Genomic DNA, 16,552 nt, shown 5'->3' with positions numbered 1-16,552 from the left:
AGACCCTTATGAAATGCCAGCTTTTGGAAGCCTGCTTCTGGAATGGTATCCAGTGCATGGAGTGTGCTGCCTGCAGTCTCCAGAGACAGCACAAGGACAGTTAGATGCCACATAGTAAAATCCAGCATATCTAGAAATGATGCAGTAAGCTACCAGAAGTGGTTAGACAGCTAGGAAAAGTGCAATGGAGGGGTGAGTTTTAAGCCTGGCTCTGCACTCCCTGATTGGCATTGCAAGGAGCTGTCTCTAACCATCAGGATATGCAGCTTGAAAGTATCTTCTGGAGGGACTCTAATGCTCTCTCAAAGAGCTGAACAAGCTTGCTTACTTGCTTGCTTGCTTGCTTCCTTCCTTCCTATGACCCATTTGGTGCCTGGAGGTCCTGCTTGTATTGGGTCCATTTGATATACAGTGTGTATTATATAATCAGTAAGTTACATGATTAACTCCTAAGTCAGCCACTAAACCTATGGCAGAGCTTTAGAAGCAGCACAGGTTAAATGTCTCTTTCCGTATGATACTTTAACCACAGGCTACAGGCCTCACAGACAAGCAGACCTCTGGTGAGCAGGCTCAGAAGCTGCCAGTTGTGCTGTGAATGTGGAACTATGGTGAAAACATCCTTCTGGTTATCACACAAGGGTTGGTCACACGTGGTCTAGTTACCTGGATGGAGCTTTGCCTGGGTTCAATGCCCTGATCTCCCCTTCAAATCAGTTTCAGGGAGAGGCATTTATTTTGCTATAAAATGTGATTGGCTATCGCAAAAGGAATAAAAAATATTGCATTGGATTGTTGAATAATGATTAATTTCTTTATATAGCCAGGTCACCTACGTGCAAACGTGGTTGCTGCAAGCCTGGTATTGTAGACCCTATAGCTGCAGAAGATATTTTCCTTCTTTCCACCCACTCCATGACAAAGAAATACCAAAGAACGATCCCACCATGTCTTCTGTTTAATATTCATTGCTAAGACTGGGTACACCAAAAAGGGAAAGGCAGTGGAGCTATTTTAATTTATCCTCCTACGTAAAAAATAGACAGTGCTTTCATAAACAGGAAGAAATAATCATCATTAAGAAGCACATTTGGACTAAGTACATTTTCTGGAAATATTTATGCTCTGCTCCTTGGATTTGTGTTAGTACCAATATTCAGCCTATGTAGTTGGGAGGAAAGTGGACTTGTGTCATTTGCTTCGTTATGGAGTGCAGGCTGGACTGTTCCAAACCCCAAAATATTTGTTCCTCAGAATGATTTTATGATTTCTGGGATAGAAGTAATTGCCATTTGTGTGACCGTTAATTCTCTCTTATTTGTTACGTACATCTAAGACATCTATTCAGGTTCGGGGGGGGTCCACACTGTGCAACAATTTAAATGACTTTTATTAATTACTTATTGTATATAGCACTGCATGTATGGGAAGCCTGTCACAAATCACATCAGTCAGAAAGGGCATCTTAATGGAGGCAATTTCTTTGATGTAACTGTATTACATATTGGATATAACAGAGCTAATAAAATTATCCTTTTATAACAATTAGACATCTCAAATCTCATTTGCTACATTTAGAGCAATGTCCTTTGATTTAGTAATGTGCTGGAAAGGGCTGTAGTCATTGTAGCCCTGTGAAAAAAATTGTTATAGCTGGTAGTGACACTATGAGTATAAACTTATAAAAGATGTCTTTAATTTGATATTGAAGACATATATATTTAAGAGCAATTTTACTAAAAAACTGAGCTATGTTCAGGTAGAAATGGCATTCAGCTGTTGTATTTTAAACTTCTTTGCACTCGACATACTCAGAAATATGTGCCAGTTATGATGCACTGCATTATTATTTGCAAGATTTAATGTGTACTGGACACCATATTTTTCCCAAATAATGCTGGAACCGGGCTCTTTTCTGCTTGGGTCTCAAAGCTGTACCCATCACAGTGGTACGGCACCCTTCAAACACTGCATTTATGGCAGTGACTTAGATCTATGTCTTTGTAAATTGTTCTTTTTATATAGTTTTGTAAGTAGGGAGCAGTATACTTCTGCTTAGGTTTATTCTGAGTTTTGTTTTTCCTTCCCTATCCTATACCTTGCCCTCTTTGCCATGCTTTCTAAATGTTTTCTTACAGTTTCTCTTACAGTCTTGAAAATCTCTCCTGTCTTAGTCTGTGGTTAGCATTGGGAAGACTTTTGTGAGTGATAAAGGCTCACTCACAAACTAAAACCAAATGAGACCTGAGTTGAGCAAAATGTCAGGATCTTGCAAAATACCTGCCCTGGCCATCAACGCAAACATCCTTTTGGCTGCAAAGACCAAACCTCAGAAATTCCTTTTTTCCTCCTCATTTCCCTTCTTTCCTCTCCTTCCTCCTCACTTCTTAGTGCCTTTTGTTATGGTAACAACCTCTTTTTTTTCTAAAAAATGGAAGACTCCAGCTCTTGCTCTCCTCAGCCCTGTTGCTGCCCGCTATTTTGCAATGCGCTGGCTGGGAGAGCATCCCTCTTCCAGATTCAGGAGCCAGGAGACCAGAAAGCAGTTGTGAAGTTTGCTTATACCTCACAGCAATGTCTAAGCTCAGAGGAGGAGAGTAAATAACAGTAAACCCGGTGCTCTGACAACGGTTATTTAGGATGCTGTTACTATGGAGCATTTGCAGCTACTAAATGGGACTTGGCCTTAATCTGTCACTATATAAAACTGTCATTAGTTACATTCACAAGTACTTAAACATCTCCAAACAAAATGAGTTAAACAACATTTCATCGCTTTTTAATGGTTTTACAATTTTGGTTTTAAGAGGGTAGTAGTTATTGCATGCTTGTCGGAGTCTGCTGGTCATAACAATGTTGGTCTCAGAGCAAAGTTTTCTTGGGCTCGAATTGGTTTTTGGAGATGATTTTGCTTTTTCCAAGTCCATTTCCTTTGAATTGGTTAATGAAGGCTAACACAGGGGTAGGAGATATTTGTTAAACCTTTGTCAACTCTTTCAGTTCCCACCTAATTTAGGATCTGAATGCTAGCCCCAACTCCATTAACACCGAAATCATCAAAGGTGTGTTATTTTGGACCACCTTAATTCACATTAGTTTTATAATCTAGCCCTGGTGATCTCCTTTGAAGCACCAGACCATTAAACTCAGATATATAATGGTTAATGTAATAATGTTTATGTCTTATTAAAATTGATTGTGTATCTTGGACAGTCGCTACCGTCGCACTAGTTCCAAGACAGGACTGTAATTCCACACTCCCTCTGAGGGCCCTATGGACAAAGACATGCCCACCTGCATCTCTACTCTGCCAACATGCCAGCACTGAAGCAATTGAAATTTGCTGCCGCTTTGCTGCAGTTTTGCAGCCTCTGCTTTTTTTGGACTCTGAGAGGAACAGTCTGAAGACTGGATTTGTTTGGTATTTTCTGAGTTTTCTCAGAATATAATTTGAATCAATCACCTCTTTCTTTTTAAATATAATTTTATTCCAAACCCCTATTTTTCCATTATGTTACTGAGCTAGAGTTTCACTTTCACTAACCAGGATTGGAATAACCTCATGTTGTCTCTCTGAACGTGACAGTCGACATCCTGAATTTATACATTAATATATTTTAAACCACAATTAAAATACACTATGTTGCACTTTAAAAGCTGATCTCATCATCTTCAGTTTAGCTCATTTTTCCCTCCCTTCACCCATGCCCCCATTCCAATGGTGGATTGAAACCAGGCTTTCTGGCTGCAGCCTTTTGAGATCTGAATTTGATCAGTGATAGAGCACTGGAATGTCTGATTTGAAGTAGAAAAGATTTATTGCAATCAATGTTAGTGCATGCAAAGTCACGCCATCCTGTTTTGCAAGTTACCTACTGTCTCCCTCTTCTCTCCAACCACTTCACCCCACTTACACCTTACTGTAGAACAGTCTACTTGCAATCCTATCTATCTCAAACAAGGGTATTTTTTTTTTGATGATTCATTCAGATATGTAATAATTATGATCAAAGCATATTTTACAAATTGAAATTAATCACATTTTTAGTGTTGGCCCATGAACAATAAAATTCTTCTTGTAGGGAGCCCTATTAGAGATTATTGAAAGTTCAGAACTTAATTTCTCTTCAGTGCATTTTTGGGGGCTAGTAAATGATTTCATACAGACTTTCTGGCTCTATGTGAGCTTTCCTTTTGGCACAAGTTTACTTAAAAATAAAAATGTAGGACAGTAGCTGCATTTTATAAACCATTCTATTATTTCAAGTTGATTTTTTTAATACTATATCTAAACGGACAGAAAGAAAAGCTTGGCAAGTGTGTTAGATAAATTATCTGTGATGCTTTTAATTTATATGGGAGATTGTGGTTCGCTTTTAAGCACGAAATCATATTAGCAATTGGCAACTTAAAAACACATTATCATTCCTGATGACTTTCCTAAAAGCTGTATACAGAGTAAATAAAAAGTGCACCTATCAGTCAGTAAGAGAGCTTGTGGGGTTTTTCCTTTTCCTTTCTGTAACATTATACATGTGCATGTAAAATTTAGCCTAGTGGGAGCAGTTTGTTTATGACAGAAATCTGTTTCAAAGGGCTTTTAAACATAGCATTTATCTCATATAGCGTGAGTCTATCTGGTTTTGCTGTCACAGAAGTTCTTATGACATGCTCACGGCGCAAAGATGAAATGAAGCTCCTTTCCTGAAATATGGGAAAGATTCTGCAAAATGTCTGGTGCTCAAAATCGTTAGTGGAAGAAAATCAATTTACTGAGTAATAGATCACTTCAGAAAGTGTCAAAAAGCGGTGAATTATTTGAGGGATATGACCTTGCTGTCCTCTTATTGTCCCAGAGGATGACGAAAGTAGAGAGAGTTAGTTTCATGTATGTCCCTCATGCTGATATTTATCATCAGCACTGATATAATTTTAAATTATTTTAAAAACCCCTTACAGTACACCACATCCTCCAAGATGACTTTCTAGTGTTGACCAAACATTCCAGATTAGTTGCAACAAATAGGGAAAACTTTTAAAAGTTTGAGAAGAAACAGACACAACAGCCTTAAGGGAACATGCTAACTACTTCACAAGGTAAGCACACAACATGACGGAGCAAAATATGAGGCATGCTGGAGCAAAAAGAAGAACAAATTTTTTTTAAATGGTCTTTTGTATGTCCTTTAGAAATGGTCTTTGAGTAGGAAAATAAATGAAAAGAGTTCAGCACAGCTATGGAGGGTTAGATTTACTGTTTAGTGAGGCTGTTGGTACAGTGAAGTCTCAGAAATTCCAGATGTTTTCAGGGTACGCTCACAAGCCAACTAGAAATGTTGTTATAGGCCATGTGGGGAGCCCAGGATCCTCAGGGTTATTATTATTAAGGTTTGCCAAAACTTTTCACAGAGTATCCAGAAAGCTAGATTAAAGACAGGAATCTGCATGCTGGTTTCTACCAGTGGTGCGGACCCATCTTTACAGGAACCTCTGCTATGAACAAGCCTTTGGCAGTGGATTTTTCTGTCTAAAAATAAGAAAGAAAAAATGTCCTTTATCTTAGTAGAAGTCCTATTTTCTGGAGGAGTCATGAGACCCTCTTTCCCTTTCCCTGTGCAGAGGTGGCAGTCCTGTCACTTCATGTCCCAGACACCCTGTAAAATGAAAGGGTGAAGCCTCAGGTTTGTACTGGGAGATTCTGGAAGCAGAGGAGCACATGGACTGATGTTTCGCTCCACAACATTGAGCTATGAAGATTAGGAGCAGATTCTTTAAGTGACAAATTGGTACCTTGAATACATGCAGAACTGAAATTCTGAAAGCTGAAACTTAGCTTGAGGGCTAAGAGTCTAATCAGCTGCTATCAGTTTGCAAATCATATGTTTAATTTACTTGTAATACAGTTTTCCCACTGCTGACACTGGAGGAAGTTTGCATGTGCTGACAGCCTTAAGCCATTGAGATTGTATTTGATTCTAGGATTTACGAGTGAACTTTCCAGACCCTTTTCTGAATGTTTTGCACTTCAGTGTATGTGTGATCTGCCATGGCAAGATCTACAGAATTAAAGTGGGGGAGATTTTTGAGAGGTTTATTAATAGTATTCAGAAGTTAAGTGTTAGTTAGAAGATGATTACTCTTGTGGAGTAAAATTGTGTCCCTTTCGTAAAAACTCTGCTGTAATTGTTTTGCTAATTTTGTCTTAATATTTGTAGTAAAATACTGAAGGGTGGACTATTGGTTACTGAGCTTTAATTATTTTACCTGAATGTTAACTGTGTGTTAACAGAACCAGGGTGCACTTGCTGTAAGAGCTAATACCACTGCTAATTCACAAAATGAAGTTACTTCTGTTTATTTTCTTTCTAATTTATTTGAATGATGTCATCTATGCTGTTGCCTCTTGGTCTGTGCTTACTAACCTCAGTGCAGCTGAAGTCGAGGTCACAGTGTCTTTAGTAGCATGTATAATTAAAAGCTACGTCTGAATGTATCTTGGTTGTTTTACCTGCTGTAGGTGTAAATTATACCTGCTTAGGTCACAGAAGAAAGTCTGTTTAATCTGTTTCAGGTGGTTAATTGGTACAGAAAGTCGTAACTTCAGCTACCGTAATCTCAAAACGCCACCTCTGGGATTCTCTTTCTAGTTTGTCAATCTCCTCTCCTTCCACTTTGTGCTGATAAGGCTACTGACCCCTGTGGTGGACACAGCAGCCTACCTGCACCTCTTACCCTCTGCGAGGTTATCCCATGTCTGTCTTGGCTAAGCCAGCCTTGCCAGCCTCAGTAGCCATCATCTGCTGTCGTTTACATGCATTTATGCATTCATAGGAAAACCCCAGTCAGACATCTATCTATTCTGTTTAAATCCTCGTTGCTCTGCTGCAGTGCTCTTTACTAAGCAAGATATCAGTCAAAAAATTGACTGTTCTTCTAAACTCATCAGCTGAACTGACCTTCAAGTCATGTTTATGGTCAATCTCAGTTTATTCTGGCTAAGGAGCTGCCTTACTCTATTTCACTAGCTGAAGTTGCCCATTGTTCCCCTGACTTTATTGATATTTATTTGGACAGCAGAAGGGAAGCTGAATGGGTGGTGCTTGCGTAGCCTGAGTCACTGGAAGGTACTAGTGAGTGGCTGGGACACAAGGAAGGCCTAGAGGTCTCTCCAGGGGAAAGTCTGGGACTATGAGCAGAGCTTACTACAATAAGGCCCTTATCCTCATTTGAAAGTTGTACGTGCTTCTCTAATAGAGAAATAAATACAAATAATAACACCTGCGTCTTAGATCTCATACTCTTCTGAGCCTTGTGTTTGTAATATATTAACATAAGCTGGCTTTGGCAAGTACTTTTTTTCCATGTTTTCCACTGTGAAAATAAATCTGCAAATGGATGTTAATAATCTGTTAATAAGTGGATATTACGTATTTCTGAAGTACTATATAGTTAAGTAACAGAAATTCTTAATCATTTATGCAGGGACTAACTGGCAAAGTGAAGGCCAAGACTGTGACTGAGGTCCTTGTGCATATCAGATACAAAGCGTGCTTGGATCAATTCTGCTTAGACAAAGACATACGCACAGCTCAGCTCACCTACCTCTGACACAAAAGCCCAGGTGGATTTATTCTCCCAGTATGTATGCCTCTCATTAATGCTATTAAAAACTATTGCTGCAAATGAGATGAAAATATGCCCTTAAGCTAGCAATTTAACATTTATTTCCAATCTTATTTTTGTTTTTTTTGGAAACATAGAAGAGAAATATCCCTCGTTTCCCAGGTGGAATAAAGGGGAACAATATAAACTTTGTATTTTAGTGTTAAAAATGTAAACACAGATGAAATGTACTTCAGAGCTCATTTTGCCAAAGCTTTTCTTGGATGATTTCCATCAACATACTTATTGTAATTATTTTCCAAATGTTACCCATGTAATTCTTATTTGCTACATGTTTAATTCCCTATCTTAAATTGGGGCACTCAGGTATTTCTAAAGATGGCAGACACCTAAAGATTTGTATGTTCAACCTGCATAACGGCCCAACAGTGGCCACATAGTACTCATGTGCTCTTATATGAACTACAACAAGAACTGGTTGAAATTCTATGTGTGTATTCAATCTTGTGTCTTTTGAAGCCAAAAAGCAGATGGCATGATACTTTATGTATAAAACTAATAATTAAAATTTTCTCTTTTTAATGTATTTCTAGTATTCCACATGCAAAAGCCTAAGGGTTCCCATCAAAAGTAGCTAAAACAAGTCATTAAATATCAAAGCAATTGCAGTATAATTGGGGCTACCAATGAATTATGCTATCCTTGTCATCTACATCTCTTATTCCTCCTACCTTAGACACCAGCCACAAATAAACATTGCTTCTCAAATACAGGTTAAAAGCCAAAACTTGTCTGCTTGAACACTGGATTATCAATCATAAAGGTGTAACTTACACCAACAATAACAATTTTGGAGATAATGCTCCTTTCACTTTGTTCTATGGCTAAATCACTTCATTGAACTTAATACTGACTGCCAGAAGTAAAACGAAGAGTCTGTCCACTAAAATGTTTTCATCCTACAACAACATGGCCTTTTTCGTCCTCTTTCACTTCCTCTCCTACTTTAGAAACATCTGGTTGGATCACAACAGCGTTGACGGGTTACCTGGCTGTTGGGGACTAATGCTGACACCAAGTTGAATTTCTTGCAGTCTCAAAAGGACATTAAAAAAAATCCTAGAAAAGTGCCAGCCCCATCCAAAATGTTAAAAGCAAATCAACTCTATGAATTCTAGGCTAGATCTCAAGACAGAGTATGATTTCCTCTTGTGATGTTTGAACGTCTTGGCATACCTCTGGAGATCTTATACTTCCCTGAAAAATGTTGTGTACAGTGCTTTTTTGTTTAATAAATCTTCCATTTGTGTCAGAATATCTTTTTAATTTTATGTAATACAATATACTACCTCATTTACTGAGGCAGAGGGTAGAGAACAGAAAAGCTGATGGATCACATCCGTCAAAAAGCAACCATTTCCATCTCTATCACCTACATTCCTTCCAGTGTAAGAGGCAGAGGGCAGCCTTGCGTTTCTATATTCTCTATTCTCCTTGGCTTTACTTTACGTTTTAATTCCAAATGTTATGAGACACAAGGTGGGTTATTCAGAACTATTTATTAGCTTGTTAAACTGAAATGCCTTTGCTCCTTGGCCAAGTTTTATAGGAACCCACAAAACATTGAAGTACCTCACAGGCAGTGCCCCACCTTTGTAGATGACATCAGTGCAACAGGACTTGATTTTTCAATATATCTTTAAACATATTTTTCTAACAAGTACACATTCTTACATGTATTTTCTTTCACTTAAACCAGCCAACTTATATGCAGTCATGATTTATGTCTCCCAAAGGATCTTAAGAATTTAGAATCTATAAGCCTGATCCTAAAGTCTTTACTCAGGCAAAATGCCTGAAATAAACCAGAGGATATATAAGGCTTCATATAATGTCTGGCCATGAAGAAAAAACACCATTAACAAAAGCAATTACAGGTATCAAAGCTGAACTTTGCCTCGTATCTAAAAGTGAAAGAGTAATAATTAAAATACACTATAACTTACTCCACATATACAACTTTCACCAGTTTCCTTGATAGACTCTATCTTTACAGAATGGGTCATCTGCTCCATCACAGCAGGCATTCGTACAGTTATATGGGGGTATCTTTACGAGCGTTTTAGCACCAGGAGCTGCACTAATGTACCTCACTGCTCACTGGCATTTGTCAGGTGATCTGAACACAGATCACCTGAACCAGCCCCCCTGTCTCCCCAAACACAGATAGTTAGAAGTCAGGTCCTTGGCACCGGCTGTTTCGCTCTCCAGATCCACTCATATTGGACCACACAACTCACCAGGGTAGATACAGACACATACCATGTTCCTCATGATCCTACTACAAAGCAGACTGTAACTGCAGCCTCATGTAACCCACATGTTCGCTGCACATCCATGCAGTAAAGAAGTCTGCGATATGTTTTTTGGGGGATTTGTTAGGATTTTAAAAATTCTATCAGGGAATTTTGAAGCTGGAGTTATGGTTTTCTGTTATCAAATGTAATTTCATTGAAAAGATCCGTTGCATCTATCTGCCCTGCTCAGTCAGTGTCTTAAGCTACCACCGACCTGCCCAAATGCCTGCACAAAGGAGTAGTTCAGGCAACTCCCCCATCAAATGTTTGCAGAGGAGTTGTTTTCAGCAAGTCAGCCACCTGTGGCAGCTCACACACAGCTATGGCAAGGATGAAGCCGGGACCATGATAATTCAGACTTTAAATTGGTTTATACTGCAGTGGAACTGCAAGTAAATGGTGTGACACTGTTTTGTAGCCATTGAGAACATGGCCTGCAAAATTTAAGATTTTTAAGATCTTATCTGGTACTTATTTCAGAGAGTGTTCATTCCATGTTCAGTGTGAACTGGTACAGAATTGGGATTGTCCAAGTTAATGGAATGAATTGTGACACGGTTCCTAAAAAAACCCCCATCTTTTTAATGGAATCTTTCCCCTGGTTCATCTCTCTGTTACACCTTTTTCCTCTGAGTGGAAAGTTCACATTATAACATGACAAGAGAGCACTAGCAAAAGGCAAGAAAGAGCCCACTTCATGTACTGTTTTGGAAGTTCCCTAAAGTGAAAAATGATATTCTTGAGGATGAAGATTCCACAATGCCCTAAGGTACAGTACATTCTCTAAAAATGATACCTAAACATCTTTTTTTTACTATCTATAATACTTTCAGCATAGTAAGATTACAGGCACACTAGTAAGGATTTGCTGGGAGCTATAACAGTCAAATCTTTCCATAAATTACCAGCACAAAAACTCAGCCTTTTACTAGAAATTGATTTAACACTAACAAAATTGTGCTTATCTTAATGAATTAATTTGGTGTTCAAGTGCATATCATATACATTTCCTTGGGGCTTTAAATAGAATCTAAAAATACTTGTAATGGATATTTAAAGTAAATTGTCTCTCTCCCATAATGAGGCACAATAAAGTAAATTGTCTCTCTCCATGGCATGGAAACATTAGGTCTGTCTGAATTAATGCAATGGATATTCAAACAGATGAAATGAAAATTTCAATGGAAATACAGAATGGACTTTTCAATATAGGAGCATGTTAATTACATTCCAGGACTTGATTTATGGATTCTTTTATTAATGTATTTCAAATAAAAGGCTATAAAATTGGAAGGTCATGAAGAATTGCTGACATCACTTATTATGATTTTTTGCTGTCTTGGACACTTTTATTGATGCCTTAATGCTCAATAGCTTTAAGCCACCTACCATGCTGAAAACAAAAGATGATTGCTCCAATTATTTTCAATGGCTCTACATTCCTTAACTGTAGGGTGGTGGTGCCTTTTTTTTATTTACAGCAGAAATGGATCTTCCTTAAAGATATTCAATATTTGTGAAGACTTAAGATTTTAGCTGCTGGAGCATATCCAGAGAAGGGCAATGAGGCTGGTAAAGGAACTGGAGCACAAGTCTCATGAGGAGCAGCTGAGGGAACTGGGGTTATTTAGCCTGGAGAAGAGGAGGCTGAGGCAACATCTTATTGCTCTCTACAACTACCTGAAAGGAGGTTGAAGTGAGGTGGGTGTTGGTCTCTTCTCCCAAGTAACTAGCGAAAGGACAAGAGGAAATGGTCTAAAGTTGCATCAGGGGAGGTTTAGATTGGATATTAGGAAAAATTTCTTCACCGAAACAGTGACCAGGCATTGGAACAGGCTGCCCAGAGAGGTGGTGGAGTCACCATCCCTGGAGGTGTTCAAAAAAAGTGTAGATGTGGCACTTCAGGACATGGTTTAGTAGGCATGGTGGTATTGGGTTGACGGTTGGACTTGATGATCTTAGAGGTCTTTTCCAGCCTTAAAGATTCTATGATTCTATGATTTTAAAAGTAATTGAATACTTAATTAGGAATTAATCTCAAAGTCTTAAAAATAATTTAAAAGTCAGCTTGGAGAAGGTCAAACAGACCTTTTTTTATTGGGAGTGACTGCTCAGGTGATGATGGCAATACCTGAGTAACCAAAGTCAGCAATAAACCAGCCCTTCAGTCATACATAAGAAAAAGTCCATTCCTTGAAGGTGTAACATTCAGGTGAATACTAAAACCCTCAGTGTGAATCTGGTGCATGTTTAGCAATAGTATTTCCCTCGCTATTCCAAATAAATTCTGTTTACAGATTACAGTTACAATCTGCTTTACATTTACAGTCTGATTACAGATCACATTTAATTCTTATTATTCTTCTCATCACAACTGTCCCCAGTTCCTCTAGACAGGAGAACTTTACTGTAATGAGATCTATCAACCAAAGACTGTACCATTGTCAGCACATGCACATTGGTGTCAACAAACTCTCAATATTGCAGAGAATTAATGAAAAAATCATAATATATTAGGGGATCTTTTCTCCAAAAATTGAAGAGGTTATAGAATCATGGAACAGTTTGGGTTGGAAAGGACCTCAAAAATATCTAGTTCCAACTCCCCTGCTATGGGCAGGGACACCCTCCACTAGATCATGTTGCCCAAAGCCCCATCCAATCTGGCCTTGGGGAGATTGGATGGGGCTTCCAGGGATGGGGCGTCCACAACTTCTCTGGGCAACCTGTTCCAGTGTCTCACCACTGGCATAGTTGAGAATTTTTTCCTTATATCTCATCTAAATCGACCCTCCCTCAGTTTAAAGCCATTCCCCCTTGTCTTATCACTACACGCCCTTGTAGAAAGTCCCTCTCCAGCTTTCCTCTGGGCCTCCTTTAGGTACTGGAAGATGCTCCACATCCGTAGCATACATAACGCATGTAGATGATAGCCATTGCTGAAAAATAGTGCTGTAGTCTTTTTAATCCACTGTTCTGGAGAAAAAGTAAAATCATCTGACTTCTTAACATTATAAGCTGTCCTTACCCAAATATTTTATTAAGCACAGCCAAATATTTTTAACCCATGTTACCTGTATTTCTAGGAACACCCAAACTACCTTGTACTGTGCCGTGCTGTTTAATTCTGTAACATTGTATGTCATGAATACAAAACTGTAGAGCCAAGTAAGCAGAATCCTGCTTAAAGCCAAGTAGGGCCAAACCCAAAATATTTAAATTGAAACACAGAGGAATATACACAAAAATTTTCACTGTCAAAATAAAAATGGAGTAGAAACCTCTAGTTCTCCCATACGTTATGCTTTATCTACATATTTCCATTCTCCCTTACAGTCATTTTAATGGTATGTTTTAGTATATTGCAATACTAGTTAGATGTTTATTTTAAAAATTAAGAAATGTTTAGGAAATGACACAGTTTAGCCAGTGGCAAATAAGTGAAATTAAAAGTTGGCCTTTTGCCACTGAAAACAGAGACGTACTCCTGATGTGCCGACTCAAAGCTCATAACATTGCTGGCAAATGAAGCATGAAACATATTGTCAGATACGTAAAGGCTGTTATATCCAGAAAACTACACTACAGGAATGCTAAGATTGCAAGTCAAGCGCTCAGAAGTTAAAAATTGCTGGGGTTAAGGCTGCCTTAATTCAACCTACTTCTAGATGTTCTGGTGTTCTTTAATTACATGATAATTGCAATACCTACTAAGTGCACAGAACGTAGTGTACTTATGAGGGCAAGATCTAACTGTTAGTCTGGCTCTGGTGGACTATTTCCATCCAGTCAATGGCTGTTCTTCCATATGGCCAGATGCTTGGACCTTGTGGGGTCACCCCGATGACATCCTCCTGAGAGGGGTAGGTGGGAGGCACACGTCTGTCTACATAGCTGGGCTCAGAGCCAGAAGTCACGGTGCCAACATAACCTGCAAAAAGAAATCCCAAGAGCAGGAGCTAGCCCTGCATCTACAGAGCTTTGGTCACCTGATTTATTGCATGAGTCTGCTTGTGGAAAAACTTGATATATTTTTACAGAAGCTGAAAGGTGTCAGTGAATAAAACAGAGGCTTTCAAGAAAAGAAAGGACAATATTAGTGCTACAAGAAGCTGAAAACACTCCAGAATTGAACTGGCTCTTATCTCCATTTCTGTGACAGAGTTCTTCATATGATGATGATCAAATGCTTTTAATTAACTTTCTCACAGCTGCCTACTGCCAATCCCAGCACCAGCTGTAAGAAATGGGAAGAGAACTTCTTCAGGAAAATCATATTTATCTGTGAAGCATTATGATAGTACTAACATTAGGACTGAAGTGAAAGAACAGGGATAAATACTTATCCTGTATGTAATACATTGATATGAGAAAAAGTATAGAATAGCCAGCCATGTGCGGCTGTTGTCTGTTCCATAATCACACAAAGGAGGCTGCAGAAGAAATGGGCAATAGTGTCATTAGAGATGGCCACAATGAACATGTACAAAGAGTTCAGTTGTAACAACCTTAATTCTGACATTTTTCACTTTTGGGAAGGATTCTTTGTTTCTCTGGGTTCTATTTTGTATGGGTTTTTAACACGGCAAACTGAGAGAAGAAGCAGGAGAAGGAATGCCTGTCCACAACTTCAGGGCCAAGAAGAAGATTGGAAACTTCAGAACTCAGCAATGATCTCAGCCATCTGAGTTGTCCATGGTTGCAGTGGTAAGCTATTACCTAGCGTGCAGCCACACATTTTAGTGGTGATTTTCACAGAAGTGGGTTTCATTGCACTACAGAGGGATTCAGGACTGCTGCTTTTCTTCCCAAATTTCTGAAGGGAGTAATTTTACCACCAGCTATAGACATGTCCATTTCTGCTCCCCAGACCTCTCCTGCTCCCTTCTACTTTGGTCCAGTCTCCCAGCTTCTGGTTCTGACCTCTCCCAACACATGTCTTTTGGTTCCTCGTCTCTCTTTCCCCTTGGATCATGTTGTTTCTTCCTTTACTGCCAGGACACCAGTGTGAATGGCATACCCACTGGATAGAAACTGCTTTTCTGCATTCAGTTCTGGAGAAACTGCATGACAAGACTACCCCAGCCCTTGCAGCGCTTCCCCCAAGGAAGTGAACGCATATTTCCAGTATTCTCAGCCACAAGCATTTAAAAAATCAGGAGGCAGACCACACCAAATCATGAAACTGCCTTCACAGTCATATGACTGTGTTTAAAAAAAAAAAAAAAAAAAAAGACTTCTGTTGTTCTTTTTATTAGACTTTTTTGTTGTTTGGTTTCAAATCTTTTTTGAGACTTCAGCATGTACTCACACCATGCTTTCAGGCTTTTCATTGTAATAGTGAGTGCTGGAATCCTTTAAAACATATTGGCAGCTGAGATTCTCTCAAGCTCAGCAGGACTTCAGAAGTTGCCATTTTAAGAAAAATGTAATATGGTGCAAGAGACGGGCTAGAACCAGGAGCATTGTCAGCTCTGCCCCTTCACCAGCACACAGGAGCTGTGTGGGGACAAGGCACGCTCAAGGCCCAGAGAATCCTTGGAGAAATTAGCCACCAGGCTCCAGCTGACTGTGCTGAAGATGTAGGAATGTGCTTTCCAGAGCTGTCTCCACCAACTTTTTAATTGCCACAGACTTTTGTAAGGAGAAACCTACCGAGTAGATTCATGTCCCTGCTCCCGGGGGCAAGGATACTAGATTTCCTTCATCAGGCAGCTGGAAGCATTTTTACATGGACAGCACCATTTTAATCTTATCACCATTCCTGGAAATGGGTGAACCATTTAAGATGACACTCTCTAGAAGAACTCAGCATGAAGCAAGCAACAGCAGGACATGATTCAGCATGAGCAACTGAAATATGGCAAAGTTCTGAGCAACTCAAAATACAGTCTTACTGGGGGACAAAAACCGGGCAATTAGGCATTGTTACAACTTGTGTTTAACATGTGGTGAACTTGGAGATTCCAATGAATTATTCCAGATTTGCTTTAATATTTGTTTCAACATGTAACTATTTATTTATACTATGTGACAATGTTTATCTACTACAGTTATATTACTGGATTTAAATATCTAATTTTAATTAAATTATGTATCTAAAAGTATCTGTACTTTCATATTAATGGACAATTCCTTTATTTTAAAACCTGTCTATAAATGTTACTTTAGCAGGAGATTATCCTATTCTAAAATTCTGGATTATGCAGAGGTACGTTTCTGAATAAAGATACCATTCAAAATTTAATTTTACCATATAACATTTAGAAATAAATAAATTTGTTATTAAGAATAGCGATTATTTTGTCTTTATGGCAGTTTTGGGGTCAAATTCTGCCCTGCCAGTTTGGAAACTCTTCTTCATTTAACAGCTTCTAGAATGGAGAAAAAGGGGCTCCTTTCAATCAGAAGATAGATTTGATAAGCTTCAAATTTATACTTCCTGACTGTTTTATACTTATTTGTATACAGATCTGAATTCAGCTGGTAAATAGATTTATTAATAAATTATGGATATCGCAGGTTCACTTACAACCCAATGTTTGAAAACACTGGAAACTGTGAAGCAGATT

General features: G+C 38.7%; 1 protein-coding gene across 3 annotated transcripts in view; it reads left to right on the top strand.

The window, feature by feature from the left end:
* Positions 1-8,991, top strand: part of C2H8orf34 (chromosome 2 C8orf34 homolog) — a 201,662-nt gene extending 192,671 nt beyond the window's left edge. For 2 of the 3 annotated variants that reach the window (XM_075743927.1, XM_075743925.1), the window contains exon 14: positions 7,483-8,932. In XM_075743927.1, coding sequence (XP_075600042.1) covers positions 7,483-7,520 — 38 coding nt within the window. In that variant the 3' untranslated portion in view covers positions 7,521-8,932. Of the gene's footprint in view, positions 1-7,482 lie in introns of all 3 variants that reach the window. The other variant, XM_075743929.1, reaches the window with a different exon arrangement.
* The last annotated feature ends 7,561 nt before the right edge of the window (positions 8,992-16,552 follow it).

Source organism: Balearica regulorum, chromosome 2, assembly GCF_011004875.1.
Source record: "Balearica regulorum gibbericeps isolate bBalReg1 chromosome 2, bBalReg1.pri, whole genome shotgun sequence".
NCBI lineage: Eukaryota > Metazoa > Chordata > Aves > Gruiformes > Gruidae > Balearica > Balearica regulorum.
This window is presented reverse-complemented; position numbering and strand designations above follow the sequence as displayed.